The sequence below is a fragment of the Impatiens glandulifera genome, chromosome 1 (assembly GCF_907164915.1).
Source record: "Impatiens glandulifera chromosome 1, dImpGla2.1, whole genome shotgun sequence".
NCBI classification, from domain to species: Eukaryota; Viridiplantae; Streptophyta; class Magnoliopsida; order Ericales; family Balsaminaceae; genus Impatiens; species Impatiens glandulifera.
In genome coordinates, this window is record NC_061862.1 from 15,175,997 (window position 1) to 15,200,932 (window position 24,936).

The 24,936-nt window shown below is 31.3% G+C and overlaps 4 protein-coding genes and 1 non-coding gene across 5 annotated transcripts; 3 read left to right on the forward strand and 2 right to left on the reverse strand.

Moving 5' to 3' along the window:
- The first annotated feature begins 14,442 nt into the window (after positions 1-14,442).
- Positions 14,443-18,730, forward strand: LOC124918966 (COP1-interacting protein 7-like). Its single transcript, XM_047459059.1, has 12 exons — positions 14,443-14,745; positions 14,829-15,147; positions 15,233-15,272; positions 15,350-15,405; positions 15,469-15,515; positions 15,591-15,743; positions 15,829-15,995; positions 16,080-17,023; positions 17,104-17,868; positions 17,912-18,233; positions 18,308-18,394; positions 18,481-18,730. The coding sequence occupies exons 1-12, from the start codon at positions 14,687-14,689 to the stop codon at positions 18,558-18,560; spliced, it is 3,039 nt and encodes a 1,012-aa protein (XP_047315015.1). The 5' UTR covers positions 14,443-14,686; the 3' UTR covers positions 18,561-18,730.
- A 1,412-nt stretch (positions 18,731-20,142) lies between these two features.
- LOC124921013 (60S ribosomal protein L14-1) lies at positions 20,143-21,120 on the forward strand. Its single transcript, XM_047461611.1, has 4 exons — positions 20,143-20,203; positions 20,329-20,430; positions 20,591-20,833; positions 20,922-21,120. The coding sequence occupies exons 1-4, from the start codon at positions 20,201-20,203 to the stop codon at positions 20,976-20,978; spliced, it is 405 nt and encodes a 134-aa protein (XP_047317567.1). The 5' UTR covers positions 20,143-20,200; the 3' UTR covers positions 20,979-21,120.
- Positions 21,121-22,239: 1,119 nt separating this feature from the next.
- On the reverse strand, positions 22,240-22,311 carry TRNAQ-UUG. Its single transcript has one exon. It is a non-coding gene; the product is annotated as a tRNA-Gln (tRNA).
- A 420-nt stretch (positions 22,312-22,731) lies between these two features.
- On the forward strand, positions 22,732-23,603 carry LOC124918976 (CRIB domain-containing protein RIC5-like). Its single transcript, XM_047459068.1, has 4 exons — positions 22,732-22,803; positions 22,906-23,006; positions 23,079-23,130; positions 23,215-23,603. The coding sequence occupies exons 1-4, from the start codon at positions 22,749-22,751 to the stop codon at positions 23,601-23,603; spliced, it is 597 nt and encodes a 198-aa protein (XP_047315024.1). The 5' UTR covers positions 22,732-22,748.
- Positions 23,604-23,715: 112 nt separating this feature from the next.
- LOC124920434 (plastid-lipid-associated protein 6, chloroplastic) lies at positions 23,716-24,922 on the reverse strand. The gene is made up of 4 exons (XM_047460924.1): positions 24,568-24,922; positions 24,250-24,486; positions 24,045-24,171; positions 23,716-23,973 (listed from the first exon to the last, which is right to left on the reverse strand). The coding sequence occupies exons 1-4, from the start codon at positions 24,820-24,822 to the stop codon at positions 23,759-23,761; spliced, it is 834 nt and encodes a 277-aa protein (XP_047316880.1). The 5' UTR covers positions 24,823-24,922; the 3' UTR covers positions 23,716-23,758.
- Positions 24,923-24,936: the final 14 nt, after the last annotated feature.

Sequence of the window (24,936 nt, forward strand, 5' to 3'; positions counted from 1 at the left end):
TATTTCTTTCATTATATATATATATATATAAAAATATATATATATATTGAATTAAATATAATATAAAAACTTCATTTATATTTTTTCCCGTACAACGTAGGGTATTTTACTAGAGCGGATGAATTTCAAAGATAATTTCACTCTCTTCTCGACCTGTGGTAAGCTTTAAATTCCTTCTCTTTTTCAAAAAAATTAAACAGCATATATCTTACGAACCCTAAACTATTTATTTTTTACGGTTAAAGGGGATGCAGTGCTAACTGAAGATGGTCTCATTGGCCTTTTGTGTTAAATCTAACATTTGATCGTTGCCAATTTCGAACTGGAGTTGATGGATTTCTGAGCTAATGGATTTTAAAAATAGTTAATAAACAATAGTTAGTAATATAGTCTATGGTTGATTTTCAGACCTTATTAGTGTAAGTCATATCCGTGGAGGTTGATTATGAACAAAAAAAAAAAAATGTAAATGAATATTAGATCAAAGTAAAATTTTATATAATTTGATCAATAATTCAAATTTTAAAGACTATATATATATAAATATATATATATATATATATATCTAACAAAGCTCTCTTCAAAATAATCCACATCATAAGGTAATTTATTTTTCTTATTCTCTCTTCATTTATTTTTATTAATTAATTATTTTTCTTTCTCTTACCATATATATATATATATATATATATTCACTCTAATCATATAAAATATACATTTTTTCATCAATTTTATTAATGAGACTCACTATTTATTAAAAAAACGGGCTATAAAATAATAAATGTAAATAATTATGATTTTGGTCATGCATTATATGAGCAATTTTCGAAAAAAAAAATATAAATTAATATTAGATCAAAGTAAAATTTTATATAATTTGATCAATGATTCAAATTTTAAAGTATATATATATATTTCATGTATATATATTTAGTTCATATAAGTTCCTTTATTTATGTAATAAATATTCTTAAATAAATAAAAAAAATATTGTAATTTCATGTATATATATTTTCTTTTAATATAAATATATATTATTTTATTATTAATCTTATATAAATATTTCTTTCATTATATATATATATATAAATATATATATATATTGAATTAAATATAATATAAAAACTTCATTTATATTTTTTTCCGCACAACGTAGGGTATTTTACTAGAGCGGTTGAATTTCAAAGATAATTTCACTCTCTCCTCGACCTGTGGTAAGCTTTATATTCCTTCTCTTTTTCAAAAAATTAAATAGCATATATCTTACGAACCCTAAACTATTTATCTTTTACGGTTAAAGGGGATGCAGTGCTAACTGAAGATGGTCTCATTGGCCTTTTGTGTTAAATCTAACCTCTGATCGTTGCCAATTTCGAACTGGAGTTGATGGATTTCTGAGCTAATGGATTTTAAAAATAGTTAATAAACAATAGTTAGTAATATAGTCTATGGTTGATTTTCAGACCTTATTAGTGTAAGTCATATCCGTGGAGGTTGATTATGAAAAAAAAAAAAATATATAAATGAATATTAGATCAAAGTAAAATTTTATATAATTTAATCAATAATTCAAATTTTAAAGACTATATATATATAAATATATATATATATATCTAACAAAGCTCTCTTCAAAATAATCCACATCATCATAGGGTAATTTATTTTTCTTATTTTCTTTTCATTTATTTTTATTAATTAATTATTTTTCTTTCTCTTACCATATATATATATATTCACTCTAATCATATAAAATATACATTTTTTCATCAATTTTATTAATGAGACTCACTATTTATTAAAAAAAACGGGTTATAAAATAATAAATGTAAATAATTATGATTTTGGTCATGCATTATATGAGCAATTTTCGGAAAAAAAATGTAAATGAATATTAGATCAAAGTAAAATTTTATATAATTTGATCAATAATTCAAATTTTAAAGTATATATATATATATATATATATAACAAAGCTCTCTCCAAAATAATCCACATCCTCGTAGGGTAATTTATTTTTCTTATTCTCTCTTCATTTATTTTTATTAATTAATTATTTTTCTTTCTCTTACCATATATATATATTCACTCAAATCATATAAAATATACATTTTTTCATCAATTTTATTAATGAGACTCACTATTTATTAAAAAAACGGGCTATAATTATGATTTTGGTCATGCATTAGATGAGCAATTTTCGATCCGCAGACGCTGAGTGTGGTATGTTTATGAGCTAGGAATGTAAAGGTTCTCATCATACAATTATCTGGCAACTTGGTTACTTTGCTGTAACAATTTACAGAATACTTCGTCAATACATTAGATTTGAAAATTTATGATACTCTATTGAGACCTTATAAAGGCACATGAATGAGCAATACTCCATGATTCTTGCAATTTACATTGCTTTCCTTAACTCTGTTCTGATGTATATTAAACTAATAATAATAAGAAGAGACATATAGGAAGAACTACTCTGAATCTTTACACATTTTTTGTCATCTGATTTATGGTAGCTACTCTCGGTCTAAATTTTGGTATAAAGGAGGTGACACCGTTTTTGTTGGAGAGGTTAAATTTAGATTTTTCTTCTTCCAACGATTTTGTATATTCTTTATGATTGAGTTATGAAAACACATTTTGCAGATGAAGATGATATGGAATGACTCTAATGGACGATCTAGACCAGATGGCCTAAATGGATTTAAAATCTTAACTTTTATCTACACAACATGTAAACATAACTGATCATTTTTTATTACAATTATATAGATTTAAAAGGAAGATTTCAGCACGTCTTAGAAGCATGTGGGTATAGAAGTCTTTGTCTAAACTTGGTGTAAAGGAGGGTGAGAACGTTTTTTTGTTGAAGGGGTTAAATTTAACTTCTTCCAACGATTTAGTATCTCTTAATGATTGTTATGAACACATTTTGTAGAACACCACTAAATTTACATTAAAAAATTTCATTTTTTAACATTAAAAAGAACAAAACTTATAAAATTAATAAAAAAAATTAAAATAGTGTAAGTTCATGTTTGTATTTATATAAGAATATTTAGTTCATATAAGTTCCTTTATTTATGTAATAAATAAAAAAAATTATAACTTCAAGTATATATATTTTCTTTTAATATAAATATATATTATTTTATTATTAATCTTATATAAATATTTCTTTCATTATATATATATATATATATATATATAAATATATTGAATTAAATATTATATAAAAACTTTATTTATATTTTTTCCCGTACAACGTATGATATTTTACTAGTGATTATTATGTTACTAACATCAAACATGAACCATATTACCAAATATTTTAATCTCTCTTCTCATAAATGCACTAGCATCATCAAATTAGTATTCAATTTAACTTTACAAATTCATTATATTTAGGTGTTAAATTTATCAAATGTTCTCCTAGTATGATTTAACCTTCAAATCATAAAATAACTTAATTCAAATAATTACTTAATTAATCATTTATTTTTTCAATACCTTACCAAATCTCTTAACATCTCCTCATAAATACATAAATTTACATGAAATCAATTTGTTCCTAAAACTAATTTTACCTTGTATATAAAATAAGTTATCTAGGTGTTAAAAAATATTTCAAAAATTATTTAAGCATAAACACAACAAGCTCACGGTTAGAGCATCTCACTCCCCGACTCATTTATTAAAAAATAAGATATTAAGTTTAAATATATTAATTTTTTAAACATAAAAGGTTAGTAGCACAGGTTCAAAATAAAATATTGAATTTCTTTATTTAATTATAAGTTTAAATCTCACCAATTTTATTTTTTTTATATCAATTTTTAAAATTAGAATTTTGACCCAAAAATTCTTTTTTTTTTTCTACGTGGGCTGGGACTCCCTGCTCAAGACTAGGGTTGGATCTCTTCCTTTATTTTAAAGAAGATGAGACAGCTTAGAGAGAAGTTGATAATTGCATATATGTTGATTCCATATAGTTTTCATCGTATTAAACCAAGATTTTGAACTTTTTATTTTATTTTTATATTTTATAAGTTATTAAATAATCACTTAATAGTAGTGACTAAAAAATATGGTGTATTATTAAATAATTGTATTTAAAAAGGCCAAACTAAACATTAAAGTATTTTTTTAACATTTTGTGTGGAAAGTGAGGTGAAAATATAATAAAATATGTATGAAAATTTGATTTTTTTTTGTTTGACTCATTAAAAACAAAATTAATAATTTTGTGCTAATTCTGTTTTTGACAAAGTGAAAAAATAATGCATACGAAATACATTCAGCTCTTTCTTCCTAAATTCATGCTTTTGCAGTATAAATTACAACTATCCTGAAAAAAAAAAGTATATTTTATATTAAATTATAAATTGTTTTGATTAAATAACAAAATAAGTGTATATTATATATATATAGTTTGAATAGAAACCGTGAGATCGGTTGGATTGAGTCGATGAATATCTCACTGGTGAAAAAGGGGTAAAAAACGAGAGTAAAAACTCTCGGTTTTGACCCTATAACTTTCGGTAAAGACACATTACTGAAAGTTTTGGTAACTCTCGCCATCCCTCGGTATTGACTCTTTCGTTAAAAACAATTAGGCGTTTACCGAGAGATATCGTAGAGTTTTCGGTTTAGATACCCTAGAGTAAAACCGAAAGTTAATTGAAAAACTTTCGGTTTTTCCACAAAGAGAAAAACCGAAAGTTTTACAAATAACTCTCGGTTTTACTCCTTAGGGAAAAACCGAAGGTTTTCCAATTAACTCTCGGGTTTCTTGAAATAGAAAACCGAGAGTTAATTAGAAAACTTTCGGTTTTTCCCTCATGAGTAAAACCGAAAGTTTTCTAATTAACTCTCGGTTTTCTTCAATTGTAAAACCGAAAGTTAATTAGAAAACTTTCGGTTTTACTCATGAGGGAAAAACCGAAAGTTTTCTAATTAACTCTCGTTTTTCTTCAAATGGAAAAACGGAGAGTTAATTAAAAAACTTTCGGTTATACTCCTACGGGGAAAACCGAGAGTTTTCTAATATAACTCTCGGTTTTTTCATTTGAAGAAAAACCGAAAGATTTCAATATTACTTTCGGTTTTTTCCTGTAAAATTTTAAAAATATGCTGATTATTTTGCTTGCAACCAAAACCTGTTCAGCCAAACCAATATATCAATAATAAAAGAAATGACACATACATTAAATGATCATTATCATTACAAAATTCGCAACCAAACTAACCATCCGAACAATCTGTTATAAATTCAAATCGAAACAACTACTAATGAAAACATGTTTTGAATCGAAACAACCAATGAAAACGTACTAGAATTAGCTTGTGGGGGGGGAGGTGGTTGTTGCCTCAGAAACAATTCGATTCTTTCCATTCTTGCATTCATTTTTAACTTCTCCCTCTCCATTCTTGTCACAATTTCTTCTTTTTCCGCTTGCATTTCTTCAATTTTGCGCATTCTTTCTTCATCCCTCTTCTTCAGTTCCTCTAGCTTGAGCGTCATTCTTTGATTCTCTCCATACAATCGCTCATTGTTTCGTTGTGAACTGTTTCCACTTCGACGATCCTCACGAAAGTGTGTGGGCCGGACGCCTGATCCCATTCTGAACACTCCCCCGTGTTTTTGTTGTCCGAACACTCTCTCCGTCAATTCAAAATCAGATATTCTAGGTTCGTTACTAAGAACCTCCTCCATCTGAACCTGCACAATTGAAATAAAGTATCATTTCTATAATAAAAAACTAGGCATATTCAATTCACTTACAATTTTCTCTTGCACTTGTTCGTCCAGGACGGGTGTTGGGTTTTCTTTTGTCGGTTTTGGGGTACGGGTCCTCTTGAATACTTCAATGACAGACGGTGTCCGTCCCATTTCAATCGTCTGTTGAAATAAATGATTTATATTAACAATCTTTAGATTAAGTTATTACAAATAATGTACTTACCAACTCTTCTTCTATTTGTGCAAACGGTCTACTTCTCGTATGATGTGGGAATTTCAGCTTCTTCCTGTTAATTATATTTGTACGACTGTTTTGCTGTATTTGAAATAAAAAATGAAGTTAGATTAATTAATATCAACTTTTATTTGAATTATGAAACCGTACCTTAAATTTTTCCGTGAAAAAATGGTTGCGACACACAAACTCCCAATCATCTCGATCGTAGTCTGGTGGAGGATTAGCCAGTATCGCCGCCTCGTCTCCTTTGTGGACGCGGATATATGACTTGTTCAAATCCGACCGTCATCTATCCCATATCTGCTTGGCGTGTCCTAATCCGGTCTTTCGAAATGAATCAATAGAACCATTAGTAGCTTCGAACGGATCCTGAAAAAAGACATTCAAATGTTAAAAATAATTATTTAATGAATAATGTATAATTAAGTAATAATTATTACCTTGATAGCAGTCTAGAGTGAATCCAATTGGTCCGCACTTAATGCCTTCCACTTTAGAAGACGGTGTGAGACGGTTGCGGGGTCCTGGATAATCGACCTCACATGTCTAGACCACCGTGTTCTTCCCACGTCAGCACCGCATGGCCTCCCATCTATCTCTCTAAAAGTAAGAGGAATCCTTGTCCCCGCTACCCTCTTAGACAGCGCAATATTCTTGTTCTTCCCCCGTCTCTTGCGGGCAGAAGATTCTTCAAAATTATCAAATTCATAATTAGATATGTGAATCAATTCAAACAATAACTAATTTGTAAACAAGTTACCTGTCGATGATGGGTCGGGAGTGGAACCGTGCTCCTCCTCGTCATCCTCCTCGTTAGGCTCCTCGAGACCCTCGTCTTCAGCCTCATCGTCATCCACCATATCAGCAAACGTGCTCTCTATAAACTCTTCGGCCTCAATAGCCTCAACATCCTCGTCTGTTGGGGGAGCAGTAGCTATCGGAACCATAGCAATAGGTGGTTCGTCTCTAGAAGACGATCCTCGGAGCCTTAAGTTCTCTGATTGGGCAAGTAAGTTCTGGTATGGCTTTAACAATTTGTTGGGTGTTTTCCTCATACTCTTCCAAGTTTCTTTACGACCTTTAGACATTATTAATGCATACCATTAATAAATGAGCGAATAATTGAAATAAAGTAGTAATAAGAACGAATATAAAGTAAAAAACATAAATCTACCTAATTAATTAATCTTGAACTATATGTTTGTAAATCGCGGTTTTATTTTTGTCACAATCTTCCAACCGGGTCGGGCTGACATATTAGGGGCGTAGAATACTTGTTTTGCTTGACTCGCCAATATATACGGGTCTTGACTTTGGGTTTTCAAAATTCGGTTTACATTTACACTTACGAAGCCATATTTATCCACTTTCACTCCTAGTTCCCCCGAGTGTGTATCAAACCACTTACACTTGAATAAAATAACTCGTTTGTGAGAAAAAAGTATTGTACTTCGATTATATCCGTTAAAACTCCGTAGTATGACATAGTTTCAGACCCGTTGTACCCCTCAACAACCACCCCACTATTTTGAGTGGTCAAACCTTCGTCGTGTTTTTCTGTACAGAATTTGTATCTGTTTACTTTACACCAAACATACATAGACGAGTACATACTTGGACCTTCTCATAAGATCTTGAGGTCTCTTGATATGTCGTTAAATTCTGCTAAATGGGCGACCTATATATATACCCGAAATGAAGTTGTTAAAATGAAAAAAAAGAGTTAGGATATATGGTTTATAATTTACTCACTCGATGCTTGAAATAGGCGGCAAACGTTTCTCCACTGGACTTGTTGTTATTGCAATACTGCATATAATCTCTACAAATAGATCGAATATTAAATAGCACACTCTTTAATTCTAATTAGTAACAGCAACATAGAATCTTACATGTAAAAAGGTTCTTCTTCGGGGCAATTTTTCAAAATGTAAGAATGAGCTGTCACTCGATCGATATAATCCAAGTTGTATATTTTTCCGTTAGATAGGTCTTCCAACGATGTAAATATTGAAATGCCCGAGATTTCAGCTTGTGCATTTTCTTGCTCTTCTTCCTCCATATACCTGGCACATAAACTAATACTCTCATTAACAAGATAGCTCTCGCTTATAGAGGCTTCGGGGTGGTTATTATTTCGCAAATATCTTTTCATTGTACCCATGTAATGTTCATACGGATACATCCATCGATACTGAACAGGTCCCCCAAGCAAAGCCTCAAATGACAAGTGAACCGGGAGATGCATCATGATGTCGAAGATTGACGATGGAAAATCATTTCAAATTTGCAAAGTGTCAATGTAATATCCATGTACAATTGTTCGAGGTCCTCTTGAATCAACTCTTTGAAGCACAACAACCGAAAGAAACGAGACAAATTTACTAACGCATCATACACATTATCTGGAAGTAATCCACGGGTTGATAAGGAATAAGATATTTCAATAAAATGTGACAATCATGACTCTTTAATCCCGAAATCTTTTTCTCTTCCAAATTTACACAACCGCCGATATTTGAGCAAAAACCATCAGGCAACTTGAGATCTTTCAAGAATTTACAAAGACGTTTTTTTATTTTCGGATGTCAAAGTGAAAGGCGCTTCTGGATAATGAACAACTCCTTCATCATTTATAGGATGTAACCATGATTTTATGCCTAAGAGTTGTAAGTCTTTACGGGCTTTAGGACCATCCTTAGTCTTCTCTTTCACATTCATTATTGTTCCCAACACGCTATCACAAATATTTTTCTCAATTATATAACTTTCGGAATTAACAATTCACAAATTGTTAAATTAATTGGTTTCTCACCTTCTAATGACCTTGAACAACATTAATTTAACACATTTGATATCATTAAAATATTGCACAATTCATATGATCAAACATTACACACATTCATATGATAATCAAACATAAACATTCATATACACTTCTCTATATAATCAAACACAATCATAAACATTTTTAACATTAAACACAATGTTAGTTTTTAAAATAAAACACACAATTGATTATATTAGTTAGGAGTCTAGATTAGTAGGTTAAAAACAAAATAATTTAACAAATTAGGAAGTGGTAAAACCGAAAGTTAATGGTATAAATTTCGGTTTTGATATGTATTTGCGAAAGATTTAAATAAACCTCTCGGTCCTGACCTTAAATGGAATGTTTTGGGAATGGTCAAAACCGAAGGTTTTCAAATAAACCTTCGGTTTTGACACTACCCAACACTTAGAATTTTTTCTGATTTATTTAAACAAGGATCAAAACCGAAGGTTTTCAAATAAACCTTCGGTTTTGACACTACCCAACACTTAGAATTTTTTCTAATTTTTTTAAATAATGGTCAAAACCGAAGGTTTTCAAATAAACCTTCGATTTTGGACATGCAGTTTTTTTTTTAAAAAAAGGTGAAAAGCAAACCAAAATAAAATAAGTCATGAACAACATATTAAAAATCAAACCAAAGATAATAATAATTCAAAATTATGAAAATAAAAGACATCAAAATGTCATCATTCGTACGGAAAAGAAAACACATAATTAATCAAACGATATAATCTACAAATTATTAGATGGGGGAGGAGGGGTGATTGATTCTGTCGACTCCTCAACAATTCAAGTTGTTGTTCGAGATTCTCCAATTTCTGTGTCATTTCAGCCCAGTCCGCTTTAATTTCACTCAGCAATTGGCCTCTTTCCGCATCCCTCAATCGGATTTGCTCCATTTACAGCGTCATATTTCTCACATCTTCCTCACGTGCCGCAGTTTCTGTTTGTGCTAGCAAATTCTGGTAATACCGAGACAGTTTCTCCGGTGTACGCCGAATACTCATCTATGACTCACCCATCCTAAATGTATTTCATATATATATATATATATCAGACACAATAACCAAAATATTTCATGATTCATTTAACAAAATCTAACAGAATCATATATATTTAACAAACTAACCTAAATCTAATTTAAACAATAACAAATCTAAATCATAATACCAAACAAATAATCTAAACTAGCATAAATCTAGATATTATAAACTAAATGATAACAAATCTAAATCTAAAAACAAAAAACAAATAAAAAACTAACCTGGAACGGAGAAGAAGAAGAGGCGGCGGCGGCTGCGGCGCGGGAGAGAGAAATGAGAGAGAGAGAGAGAGAGAGAGGCGAATGAAAAAGAGAAGGGGGTAGGGTTTGTATTTTTAAAGGTATTTACCGAAGGTTTTTCAATAAACCTTCGGTTTTGACTATTCTCAAAACCGAAGGTTTATTGAAAAACCTTCGGTAATAAGAATCACGGTATTTAATTTTTTTGTCTTTTTTGGATGAGTCAAAACCGAAGGTTTATAGGATAAACCTTCGCAATTAACAATTTCAGGAAAATATAAAACCGAAAGTTCTTTACAGAACCTTCGTAATTAATCATTCTCCAACTTAGAATATTTTTTCAATTTTTTGGGATGAGTCAAATCCGACGGTTTAATGGAAAACCTTCGTATTTAAACATTTCAGGAAAGGTAAAACTGAAAGTTTTTGGAATAACCTTCGCAATTAACCAAACTCCCTACACTTATAATTTTTTTGAATTTTTGGGAATGTCAAAACCGAAAGTTCTTTGTAGAACTTTCGGTACTAATTAGTAAAACCGAAAGTTTTAGACCCCTCTCGGAATCTATTTTCAATAACGAAAGATTTGTTCCTCTCGGGATCAATTATGAGAGTTTTATAAAACCCTCGATAATATTTGTCGGTAAAGGTCATTTTTTTACCAGTGTCTATCCCGATTATTTTTTCGAAAAGAACTGGAGAACGTTCAATGTTTGCGGTCGACCAATGTATTTATTCTATAAGACTATTATTATGACGATATAAGATATCTTTTCTGTAAAGTCGGTGGAGGCGGTACGGTAGTAAACTTATTGATCTTTTTGAGGATCTCTTTAACTTCTTAATGTTAGATTTTATATATGTCATATTTGTTTGTGAATATTTTTTTGTTTATGTTTGTTATTGTTAGGTAACAAAATGAACACTCATGTTTTTTTATTGTTTTTTGTTGTGTTTAAACGACTATTATTTATATCATAATAATTTGAATTTATTAAATGATGTAACTTGAATCAAATATATATTTACTTTAATTAATTAATAATTATATTATCAATATCAAACCTGAATGACTATCAAAAGATGGTGTAAATTGTGATTTTTTGTTTTATATGTAAATAAAGTGTAAGAATATTTTTAGAATGTAATTTAAAAGTAAATACTAATTATGGTTGAGAATGAATGAGACTATATATATAATATAATATAATATATATTTTAAATAATATAAAAGTAAAAAATAAAATGATTTTGTTAGTATTTGTTACAATAATAATAATGTGTAAAAGATTAATAGTAACAATATGAATGTGAACTAATTTAACCATGTTAATATAAATTATGATATATTTTTTAAAATTTTGATAAAAAAAATTAAAATTTATTAATAAAAAAAATAGATTGAGTGGAAAAGTTAAAGAATATCATAATTGAGTTGCAATAATGATAATGATTCAAGGAATGAAATACAACATTAATTATAGTGCACAAATTAGTCATCTATTCATCATTTTCATTTTTAGGTTATTATATTAATTAAAGAAACATTTGGTTTTAATAATAATAATAATAATAATAATAATAATAATAGAGTAATAATGATTTATGTCGATTAGTGACTACAATTAATTGGTTAGATTTAATATATATTTTGTATACAGCTTACCTAATCGATTACAAATTGTGACAAGCAAGTTACCAATTATCTTAGGCCAATTATCTTAGGCCTTGTTCGGATTAGGGTTTTAAAAAAACTTAGAGAGGGAAAAATATAATGATTGGTGATGATTTTGAGAAGGTTATGATTATTTTTGGTAAAAAGACTTAAAAGGTATTGATATATATGAATAAAATAAAAAATAATAATTTAAAATATAAGGTATTTTAGTATTTTGGTTAATGAAATGAGTGATGTGATTGTTGAGAAATTATTGATTGAAAAATTGATTTGAAATGAATTTTTTAAAAAACCAAAGAGAACAAAGCCTAAATGTCCATAAAAAATAGGTCAGTCTAACCCACAATTGACCAATCTATATACACTAGGCTCGTGAGATAGCCTCTTAAGTTTATTCTCTTATTAAAAGAAAAAAAAAGTTTGAAAACATATGAGATTTACTATATCTAAAAGATTTAAACAGAAAAATATTAGTCAGATGACTATTCGAATCTGAGTAAATTTGTTCAATCCCAGATCTAGTTTCAAATTAAGGATTTCCAAACAATGCATTATTTAATAAAAAAAATATTTATATATTCTTTTATAAAGAATTAATTCATTTTAAATTAAATAAATATTTACAAATAAAACATTAATTTGTAAATAATAAAAAATAACAAAAAGTTAAATAATACATATTTGTAAAACAATAAAATTATCAAACAATTATTAATTTTTTTTCAAAATTACTTTAAAGACAAAGTGAGTTTCATAACGAAGAGGAATAAATGTGAGTAAGTCAAATAAACTAATTATGTGTCCTCAAATGAATCCCTACCAAAAATTATGGGCGACAATGATTTTTTTTTTTTTTTTGCCCGGGTTGGTAAGTGACGCTACAAAAAGTTCTGCTAAATGATAACTTAACTGATATGATGGACACGAATTCGAAAAATGATCATCAACACAATTAGAGGGTATATGCAGAAGACGACCCATTAAAAATTTGAGTATTACTCAGATTACAAGAATTAAACAAAATATAATTAAAATCATTAACAAAATCCGATTTTGTTAAATATAATGTTATACCAAACAAAATACTAATTAAAAAATTTGAGCTGTAGAAATAGAAGTCAAGCATCTTTCAATTATAAAATAAATCATTAAAACACTATAAAAATGATAATTTTTCAACATTTTTAAGGCTTTTCTTGAGAAAGAAAAGAGGAATAGATGGAGAGAATTTTTTTATAATATATATATATATATATATATATACTCGGACTTGTTGGTCCCAAAATAATTAAAAGTTGGTTTAGGCAAATAGTTGTTTAATCACAATTTAGTGGAGTTAAGACATTTTCCTACTCATTTTAATGCTATCTTTTCCTCATCCATTTTTCAACAAACAAATATTGGATTCCAAACCAAATGAGAATAAAAATGGCCAAATTAATCATTCCAAAGTTGGCTGTATTTTTGTGAAAAAAAGCAATGATGATGATGATCAAATTTATGGGTCTTTTTATTCTTCTCAAAGCTTCAATATCTGGATATATATAATTGGGAGACAGGTATCTATAGTTTCAGATGACCGCTGCGGTATAATTTGTTTTCTAGAGTAAACTCATAAATAACCCCTCAAACTATTTATCGTTTCTGAAATAAGTCCTTAAATATTGCTTTTTATATAGGTTTTTCAACCAAGAAATATCTATGATATTAACCTTTTCAAAAATGTTTTTTATTTTATTTAGAAAGACAGTTCTTTTTGAAAATTTAACTCCCATTATCTTATATCAAAATCATTTTCAACGAGTAAGGGTTTCTCCTAAATAGGATTATTTGGTTTATTTTGAAGAAAAATCTGTATGAAATATGGATAAGTTTATTTGGGTAGAATGAGTTTTAAGACATTTAAATCCATAAATAAGTAGCGATTTTATTTTTTTTATCGAGTTCCGGATCGAGTTCCAGTAGAAACCAAATATTTTAAGCGACTGATCTCTAGGAACAAATCAAAAGATAAATAAATATTGTTAATTATTTTTTGTTATCTTTAATTGATTCAATATTATTGGACAACTAATCAATTCCTTAAAACAAAAAAATCAAACAAAACAAAATTCAATTCTACTTGCTATATTATACTATTATTCAATTACTAGAGCTTGTTTAATTTGATATATATATTTTTTTAAAACCCAATATTTTATTTCACTGCATTTATCTTTACCACTCATTTTATCTACAAAAAAATATCATTTTATTTAATATATTTTTTAAAAAAGTATAATAATCATTAAATTAAAAAAATTATTATTTTTGAAAAAATAAATCAAAAAAAATCTTACCAAAACCCAAAAAAAATCTAAAATAAAAATAAATTTTACATATTTGAAAAAAAAAAAAAAAAAAATCGGTTAGTCACTACATGCGCATGTTAGCACATCCCATAATAAGTAGATGAAAAAGACAAGTGCAACGTTTAGAAAACTCGTGGACATTTCAGTAATTTTAGCAGACACAGAATCTACGCAAAAAGTTGTTCTTAGTTTGTCTTCTTTCACATATTTCGCAACACCGTCTTCGTTAACAGTGCATGAATTGTCCAAATTACCCTCCAAACTTGATTATATTCTTCCCCGGGTGGTGGGTGGTATCCAAGAAGGAAAGACATTTCTTTCAGTCTCTCTGTTCAATCTCTTCTCCCTTTGCCTCTCTTTGTCCACCATTAAAGTGGGCACTGCTTTGCCGACGCTTTCTTTCTCTCTTTAAAAGTCCCTTTTCTCACTCTCTCATAAGCAAGCAGAGCTCAGTTTTATGCAGAAGAAGCCGAATTGTCAATGTCCATTTGATTGAATCTTCTTTGCTACCTCAAAAGTTGTATTCTTTGTTTTGTATATTTGGTGGGTTTGATCCAAATGAGGTCCAGTACTCTGCTCGACTCAGCTATCTTCCACCTTACTCCCACTCGTACCAGGTGAAGCTCATTTTTACATGTCATTCTTTCTAGGAAAATAAAATCTGGGAATTGATAATGTACTTGGATGTTTATTGTTTCAGGTGTGATTTACTTATTACTGCAAATGGAAAGACTGAAAAAATTGCTTCGGGTTTGTTAAATCCATTTCTGGCTCACCTGAAAACTGCTCAAGATCAAATTGCCAAAGGTGGTTATTCTATTTTACTTGAGCCTGAAAGAAGAAATGGCCATGATGATGATGATGATGTTTCCTGGTTTACAAAGGATTCACTTGAAAGGTTTGTGCGATTTGTTAGCACCCCTGATATCCTTGAACGAGTTTATACTATAGAATCAGAGATGTTGCAAATTGAAGAATCAATTGTTATTCAGAGAAATAATGATGCTGTAATCAACAATGTATGTAAGCCAAGTTTCTTAGATGAAGATTATGGAAATAAAAGGTCATAATAATCTAATGTTTTCTCTTCTTGTTCTTCTTCAGGTAGAACACCGTCAATCAAAATCTATTACAAATCATGAAGGTAGTAGAAGGCCTGAAAGTTTATACTATGTTTCTTAGATTTGTTTTTGAATAATTCTTGTGTGTTTGATTGAACAGCCAGCAATACAATGAGAGATGATGCGAATGAGGAGAAGGGTATTGTCCTTTACAAGGTATTGTATTTTATATTCCTTTGTTTTATATATATACATTCTTAGTTAGATTTGTGTTTGCAGCCTGACGATGAAGAACACGAGGGAAATGGTTCTGAAGAAAATTCAAAGTATGTACTACGATTGATGTTCTGCCTTAGTTGAGGTTTATCTGGCTAACCGTGTTAATTTGTTGTGGATTTAAGAGTTAAACTTCTAAAAGTGCTGGAGAGTCGGAAACTTGGACTGCAGAAAGAACAAGGAATGGCTTTTGCACGCGCTGTGGCTGCAGGGTTCGACATTGATCACATGAATCCTTTGGTTTCATTTGCTGAATGCTTTGGAGCCACACGTTTAATGTATGCAGCTTCAAATTATATGAATCATGTTTTATTGTCTGTTAGTTTGTTGTTTACAGATTTGTCTGCCCACTTTATGTGACAGGAACGCTTGTTTAAGGTTCATGGATCTCTGGAAAAGAAAGCATGAAAGTGGGCAGTGGCTTGAAATTGAAACAGATGAAGCAATGTGTAATCGCTCATCAGATTTCTGCACCATGAATGCTATGCTTTTTTCTAGTACTGTTGAGGAACAAAACGATGACAGTGCTGGTATTTGACACTTTCTAGGCTCGTTTCTTTTACTGAAACGAATGTTAATTATTGATTTTCATTTTTCATTCTTCATTCACGCAGAGAAAAGGAATCTTGTGGATCAGAAAGAAGGATACATTCAAGGCCAAATCCCACAGCCCATTTTCTTTCCTCCTTGGCCTATGCATTCACCTCCAGGAACTGTTCAAGGAGTGCCCTATTACCATGGCTCACTTTATCAACCACCTTATCAAATGGACAACAATTTCTCACCAAATATTGATTCTAGAGTTGGACGCAGTAACAAAAGGAATTCTTTGGAGGAGTTTACAAAAGAAGATTCCGAAATATATCAGAAGAAAACTAGCAGATCGAGTAAAAAGAAACCAGATGCTGTTATCAGAAACTCTTCAGATTGCAGCGACTCAGAAGAGGAATTGTCTTCGTCCTTGAAAAGGAAAGGGAATGAATATCGTTCATCAAAGCTGGAATTGTATAAATGTGATAATCGAGAAGAAAGGAGCTATGGAAATGAGATTGATAATGGCGGGCATTGGCAAGCATTCCAAAATCTTTTATTGAGAGATGCTGATGAAGACAAGCATGTTTCAGATAAAGAGAAAAAGGACGAATCTTTCATTGTTCCTTTCAGGACTGGTAATGTTGACAGGACTGCCATCGATGTTGAATCTGAGCTTCCATCGAAGCATCAGAAGTTAGAATACAATTCTTCCAGATCCAATAAGAAAACTAGTTATGAACAATATGACTTGAACTTGAAGAAACATGAAGGCCGAGCTAAGAAAGAGACCGCAGGATATGATCCTGCTCTGGAGTCCAACAAATCACAGAATAACAGAATTAAAAGTGGTAATGTAGCTAAGAGCTTAAACAGAACTACAGATAAAAAGAAGTATGCATCTGTTGGAGGACCAATAAGGAAGGTGAAGAAGCCATCAAAGATGAGTCAGCTAGACGATGCTAAAGCACGTGCTGACAAGCTGAGAAGTTACAAAGCTGACCTCCAGAAAATGAAGAAAGAAATGGTATTGTCCGTTAGTCATCATAGTTAAAAAAGAACTTAAATTCTAAGTGTTTCCAAATCTCAATATCTTGTTATTTACAGGAGGCAAAAGAGATGAAAAGGTTGGAAGCTTTGAAGATTGAAAGACAGAAGAGAATTGCAACAAGAGGCAGTTCTTCATTGCCCTCACCACAAAGCAAAAAACAATTGCCTTCGAAACTGTTTTCTCCTAGCTCTCATCCCGGTTCAAAATTCAGTGATTTGCAGCCAGCAGCATCGTCTCCATTACAGAGATCGAAGATAAGAAATGCTTCACTTATGTCAAAGAATGAATCTAACAGAGCTTCCAAAACAGGGAATAACAATAATAGGCTGGTTAAATCAGTTTCCTCATTGCCAGATCCAAATAAAAAAGACAATGTTGCTGTTACTGTTGCTGATACAAAGGCTTCAATGGCCAGAATAAGAAGGTTGTCAGAACCTAGAACAGTTGGTCCTGAATCAGTATCAAAACCGAAGGTGGTATCATCATCTAGTGGACGACCTGATAGTAAGAAAATATCTGCTATTATAAATCTAGACAAAAGAAAGTCTGCAACACTTCCTGAACTGAAGATTAGAACATCATCGAAAAGGACTATGGATGGAAGGACCAAACTAACAACAGTAAATGGAACCAAGTCATCATCTGCAGCTTCTGAAACAAAGAATGTACTTAAAATAACAGCGCATGATAATGATGATGACATGGATGTAATTGAGAAGGCAGTTGTCATTCTCGAGTGTGAGAAGAAGCCTTCTGTAGTTGTTCAACAAACCTGTCTGTTCGATGATCTGAAAAAATCTGAGGTAAGGAATAATAATGAAGTGCATTTTTTATCTAGCTGCTGTTAATAATGGTTATTAACAGGGTTCGGAGGAAAGGCAGAAAAACTTTGGGGGTAAGACGGTTGTGGAGAAGCATAATCAACCTATCCCCACACCCTCTTATGCTACTAGACCCGAAATGTTAGTAGACAGGAGAGTAGCAGAAACAACTAAAGTAATCCAGCATATTTCTGGACCTCATAATAGCCTGAAATTGGAAAGGATTCCTGAAATACTGGAGAAATCGCCTAAAGGGCTTAAACGATTTTTAAATTTTGGAAAGAAGAATAAAAATTTAGCTGGTGTAAGTTATTACGATGGTTCTGATGCAGCAGCAGATGGTGGAAGGGCAGTTTCTTCAGAAGGTAATAAAAAAAATCATAATGTGATTGATTACGATTGATTGGTTAAGTATTGATTAGTCTTCCCTAACATTCAGTTGGTAGTAGTAATACATTGAAGAATCTCATCTCACAGTCACTAGATGAATATTCAGATTCTGCCTCTACTACAACACCTCAAAAGTGTAAGTGATGATTGATTATAAATAAAGCTGATATCAATGAATGTTGTTTCCTTTCTTTACATAAATTGATGTCTTTATGGATTCAGCTTCGCGCCACAACTTTTCCCTGTTGTCTCCCTTTCGAAGCAGCAAGAAGAGCAGCGAAAAGAAGAACCAGAGCAGCTAAAGTTTGCGATTTCAAGTTAAGTGTGACACAATGAGACTTGCTCCCCCTGTTCTATTAGAAGGAAAGGAAAGAATAGCTGAACTTGTGTAATATGTAAAGTTGAACTTGTGTAATATTATATTATTGTTTTATTAAATACAATCAAAAAATGACAAAGACTAAACATTCTATTATCATTTCATTCCAAATTCTATTGAGTAGTAGACTATTATAGAAAATGTGGTTTTCTTCTAAACTATTATAATGAGTCAAATTTAGACAATAACATGAAGAAATAATTATTTTTTTGTTAGTAGGATAATTAATTGAAAACTATTTAGAAAAACATATTTGGTTTAAGAGCAATGACTGATAGAGCGACGCTGATGACACTTTGTATCTAGGGCCGAAGAAAGTTAGCACAATGCTAACCCAAGACAACCTAGGACTGAGGAAATCTAGTCCAAGGCTAACCCAAGACCAAGAGCTCCGCACACCCAGGATTGAGAGTCCGCATCCGACCGAGAGCCTCTTACACCTTTGAAAAAAAAATAGAAAATGATTTTAAAATATCGACCCCGACTTGGGTGGAAAAAATAAGTCACAATAAAAAAATTATCATGTAAAAGTGTAAAAGGATAGAGAAAACCCGAACATAGTCATGTTCGGGACACAATGCTCTCAAACGACTTTCTCTCTATAATTTTTTACCTTTTTAACTTTCTTTATAACTTTTTACATTAGAGTTTTTTATTTTCACTTATTTGAATGCTACCTTTCATCATAAAATATTCTAAATGGGAATCAAATTTACAAGGTCTTTTATATTCTATTAAAATATTTCATTATATTATTAACCAAACATAATTAACTATAAAAATAACACCATCATAATAATCATTTTAAACAAATTTTATTATTAAATAAAGAAAAAAAATATATAAATGTAAAATGTAATTTTATATAGACTAAAAAAAAACGAATTTTCGATTGAATTATTTTTTTAGTTGTTTAACCGGTTAGTTTAATTATATTTATATTAGTTTTTTTTTTAAATATTAGATATATTATAAATAATATTTAATAATTTATATATTTTAGTTATTTTTAAATTTGAAATAATAATTGGTATAGAATTGTTTAATTTTGTTTTTAAACTTATATAACTATTAATTTAAAAATATGTTTTTTTAAAATATATTATATTGTTACAAATGACATATTTTAAAATATATTTATAAAATATTAATATAATATATTATATTAAAAAGAAATTATTTAATAAATTTAATATTTAATTTAAAAAATTAAATTATTGGTTATCAGTCAAACCCGCTTAACTATGGGAACTAGTAGAAACTGTAACCAATTTGTAAAATAAAAAGTAAAATCAGACTGAAACCGATTAACCGACTAAACCGATTAACCGACTAGTTAAACACCCATACTTCAATATCATAATTTAAATGCAATTCCTTGACCAAAGATGGGAGAAATGTAGAATATTCTTGTAATTTGAAGTTTAGTAGTGAAATTAAAATATCATAGCAGTTAAAGGGCTTTATGTGTAATTTATCCTGACTACAAAACTAACCCTACTACACGCCTAGTTCTTACCTGCACCTGTTTCTCCTCCGCCTCTCTCTGCAGCCGAAGCAAAAATGGCGAGTTCACTTTCTAAACCCTAGCTATCGAGTTCACTTTCTAAACCCTAGCTATCGTCTTCCATTTTTGATCCATGAACATTGAAATGGAGCTTTAGATTGACCTTTTTTGTTTGTTTCTGCAGCCGTTCAAGCGTTTCGTGGAGATCGGAAGGGTTGCACTCGTCAACTATGGCCCAGAATACGGAAAGCTCGTCGTCATTGTCGATGTTATCGACCAGAACCGGGTAAAATCATCTATCTTGTACTATTAGATCTTGAATCGAAGTTATATTTCAACTAGTAGATTTGATTTCTTCCAAATTGGTCAAATCTAACAGAAAATGTAGATAGATATTATTAGGCTGTGAGTAAAAAGAATTGAGTCGTGAATTTGAATGAATGCAGGCTCTTGTTGATGCCCCGGATATGGTTAGAAGCCAAATGAACTTCAAGAGGCTTTCTTTGACAGATATCAAGATTGATATCAAAAGGGTACCTAGGAAGAAGACTTTGATTGAGGCAATGGAAGCTGCAGATGTTAAGAACAAGTGGGAGAAAAGCTCGTGGGGAAGGAAGTTGATTGTGCAAAAGAGAAGGGCTTCATTGAATGACTTTGATAGGTTCAAGATCATGTTAGCCAAAATCAAGGTCAGTTCATTCATTCATCCAAAATTGAATCTTTCCTTCTTTTTCTTTCTATTACTACTGATGTTTGATTGATTTTCAAATAATGCAGAGGGCTGGAGTTGTTCGCCAGGAACTTGCCAAGCTGAAGAAACAGGTTGCTGCATAACTAACTACTACTTAACTCTCCCTAGAAGTTGAATTTTGTTTAAGACATTATTATTATGTTCAAATTTGAGGTTTTTCATTGCTTTTGGTTGATGTGTTTCAGACATTCCTTCATTGTTTTTATTAATGCTGGATTTTGTTTATTCCTCTGATTTCTAGATATTTTTTTAATTTAGGAAGATAGAACTAGGGTAAGTTTATTTAGCTTATTCCTTCCGGTTAAAAGAGACAGTGGAGATAAAGTTTAAACGCAAAATGTGTTTGATTATAATTTTGTGGGTTAGCTTATTACGCAAAATTATTACAGTTAGGTTGGGTATTGGTTATTTTCACTTGTGGTATGAGGTAGAAGAAAGATATAAGAGTTTCTTTGGAGCTCCTTGATATATTGTTTTGTCTGTAATTGAATAATTGGTACAAACTTTAGGCCTTCAGTTATGGACTTATTTAAATAGTAGAGGGTCTTTCAGATGATAGTGGGTTATTTGTATAATCTTTAAAACAGTTCAAATAATAGGTGTATACTTCACAATAAAATGACCAAAATTTATATAAAGTGATTGATTCCCATTATAAATCAGTGGGACAATAATAAAAAAACATAAGATAATGAATTAAAATAATTGCCTAAGAAGCAAAAACAAAGAAAACCCTAAACATATTTGAACCAAATAGTAATGAATTTCTTCTATACAGACAACTTTTTCAGCTTGGCAAGTTCCTGTCTCACCACTCCAGCCCTCTGCATATTATTATTTTCAAAAGTCAGTTAGTTAACAAATCATATCAATAATATAGAACAAGAATAAAAAATCAATTTTCTATCAATCTCAATAATCCTCTTCTCTTCTGCACAATCAATTTCCTCCCCCACTAACTATTCCCCCACTTGTTCTTAACATCTACAGCTTTCATAGCTTCAATTAAAGTCTTCTTCATGGGTACTCTCTTTATATCTATTTTGATATCTATCAATGAAAGCCTCTTGAAATTCATTTGACATCTTACCATATCAGGAGCATCAACAAGAGCCTGCACACATTTCAATTTAAAACTATCAAACTATGATTCATTCATTATACAATCAAATCAAATCATCCCCCTTGTTTCTAACTGTTGTATGATTGAGAATTGTTACAAGGACTACCCTCAATCCAAAACACTAATTTTCTGCTATGTTTCTCATCTGATCACATTTTAAAACAGGAAGATAAAAAAAACCCCTAGTAAAAAATTAATCTTCTCAATCAAAAAAGAAAAAGAGGTCCTACCGGGAGTCGAACCCAGGTCGCTGGATTCAAAGTCCAGAGTGCTAACCACTACACCATAGAACCGTTTTGTTATTATAAAGAAATATAATTTTTATATAAATTAAAAAAAGAGAGATTATTTAGAAAAGAAGCCATTAAATTCATATTCGGCCATCCTGAAATTACGGGAAAATTAAAAGAAAAAAGCTTCCATCCAAAATATGGAGATCCAAAAGAAAGAAAAAGAAACAAGCTCCAATCTTCCTAAATTCCTTGTTGTTTTTCTTTCTCTCTAGTTAGATTAAATAATAATAATAATAATCTATCATTTCATTTCATTTCAATTCCAGTCCTTCTTTCCTTCCCCAGATGCTCCTTTTGGGGAGGACACCATGGATAGATAGATAGATGGATGGATGATGTTGTTGATAAAATGATTAAAAGATGCAATCTTGTTGACCCCCAAAAGGTTTAATTATTCACAATGCAGAGACAAACATTTTAACATAAGAAAAAGAAGAATGACAACCATGAAGGGGCTGATGAAAGGCCTCAGATATATCTCTCAAATTTTTGGTAAGCAAACTCTTTTCAGTTTTCATCATCAGATTATTATTATTAATTATGTATCTTGTCCATGTGATTAACTTATTATTATTTATTATAAAAATATTGAAGAAGAAGAGAAGGAAGACGAGATACAGATTGGCTTCCCCACTGATGTCAAACATGTTGCTCATATCGGATCTGATGGCCCTTCCACCAATCAACCAAGCTGGGTAATGATCATAAATCTCATAATCACAATCAATTGATTGTAATAATTATATGTTGGTTTGTTTGATTAACAGATGAACGAGTTCAAACCAGATGACCCTAAACCAGTTGAGACTCAATCTAGAGGTATATATATAATCATATATATCAATACTTGTTATGGGTTTTTAATGACATGTCATAATTTGGATGATGATGATAATTTTGAAGATATACAGCTAGAAGGTAATGCTGGAACAGGAGTAGGACAAGAGATGTCGGATTCCCCAACACGACAAAAAAAGCAACATAGACGACATCGTTCAGGAAGCGGGTCAATTAGTTCCCCGGCCCGTGAACCTTCAAGTACTACTACTGCTACTACAAAGCCGAGGCGTCCCAAGGCTGGCGGGGGCGGGGAGTCTCCAGCGAGGGAACCAAAGTCGAATGTCGACCCTTCAGGAGCTCCAAAACAGAGTCGTAAAAAGAAGACAAAGGATTCGTCGGGGCCAGATAAACTGCCTAGGCCGAAAGCAAGTCAGGGAAATGGAGTCGACTCCGGTGAGTTTTGTCCAAGTCCAGCTTATGATGTTTATCATGATAGGGATGGACGCGGCTAAGGTTTCAAAGGCACTCTATAAGTATTTATTTTTTTTCTTTCTTCTTAGTATGCACTTGTTTGGAAGATGAGGGCATTTGAGTGCCATTTACTTTTTGTTATTAAACAAAGTTACAAAATTGTATATTGTTGAAAATGCTTTAATTTTTCACATGTTTATGAAATCACAAAAACCCTTAATTCCCCTCTATCGCCTCTGGTGATTCGAATATCAGAATCGATGTAAGTTACTTCAAAATCGCCGCTACCCCTGTTAGATGGTGGCCTCAATCCATCTGGTAACTGAGGAACTTCCAATGGAGGTAATTGAGATAAATTACCACTTGTCTTTACAGTTGTCTTCTCAAATATGATCTTAATCTTAGATGATCCTATAAGCAAACAGAACAGAACAAGATCAGGTAAATTAACAATTTAAGGGTAATGAAAAACAAATACTAACCAACTAATTCAAACTTGTGTGCAAGGGTAGCAGTTAATTCTACAGGTGGAAGAGGCCAGGGAGCACCAAGCTCGAGCTCAACTATGTTGTCGAAATCTTTGCTTAAGATATCAATTCTTTGAAATACCTGGAATTTAAAAACAACCCATATTAGAAATTTGGAATTGAAGTTTTCCATTGGAGAAGAAGAAGAAAGAAAGAAAACCTGGCCAAGAGTAATTGGAAGTAATCTTCCAGTTGGAGGTCCAGGGCGGCTACCACCAAGTGTGCGAGATGAGAAAGCACTACTGTAAATCAACTTCCATTGACCCTGAAGTTTATCGAGTTCATCTTCAAGCTCTACAAGCCCACCATGATCTTCAAGCTCCTTGGCTGCAACATCTGCTTTTTTCAGATCTTCTTCAGTTGCAGCAAGACCTCTGTTTAACCCAGAAACAATACTCTACAATCCAACATTATTCTTATTTCAGATCAACTAACCTGTAATTGTAAAACCCTAAAGAAGACTGTAAATTAATAGTACCAATAGTTTGAGCTTGAGGGAAGATGTGAGCTCCGTCTTGGATTCGGGAAAACCAAAACTTGGCGGCGGCGGAGGAGGAGGAGGTTCGGCAACTGAGTATTGGGTGACAGTCAATGGGCGAATTGGGAATCGTTTTGGCGCAATTAATCTTGTTTGCTTCTTAAGTAGAAAGGTGGAGGAAGGTTGGGCGAGAGAAGTTGGGGGAGATCGATTGAGAGAAAAGGATGGGGAATGAACCAGCGGAGACGACGCCATTTGTGTGTGTGTGTGTGATTGTGTGAGTGAGTGAGAGAGATTTATTTCTGGAGATTTGATGGGAGGAAGAAGAAGAAGATGATTGATCGGACAAGGAGACACCAAATTCGTGGC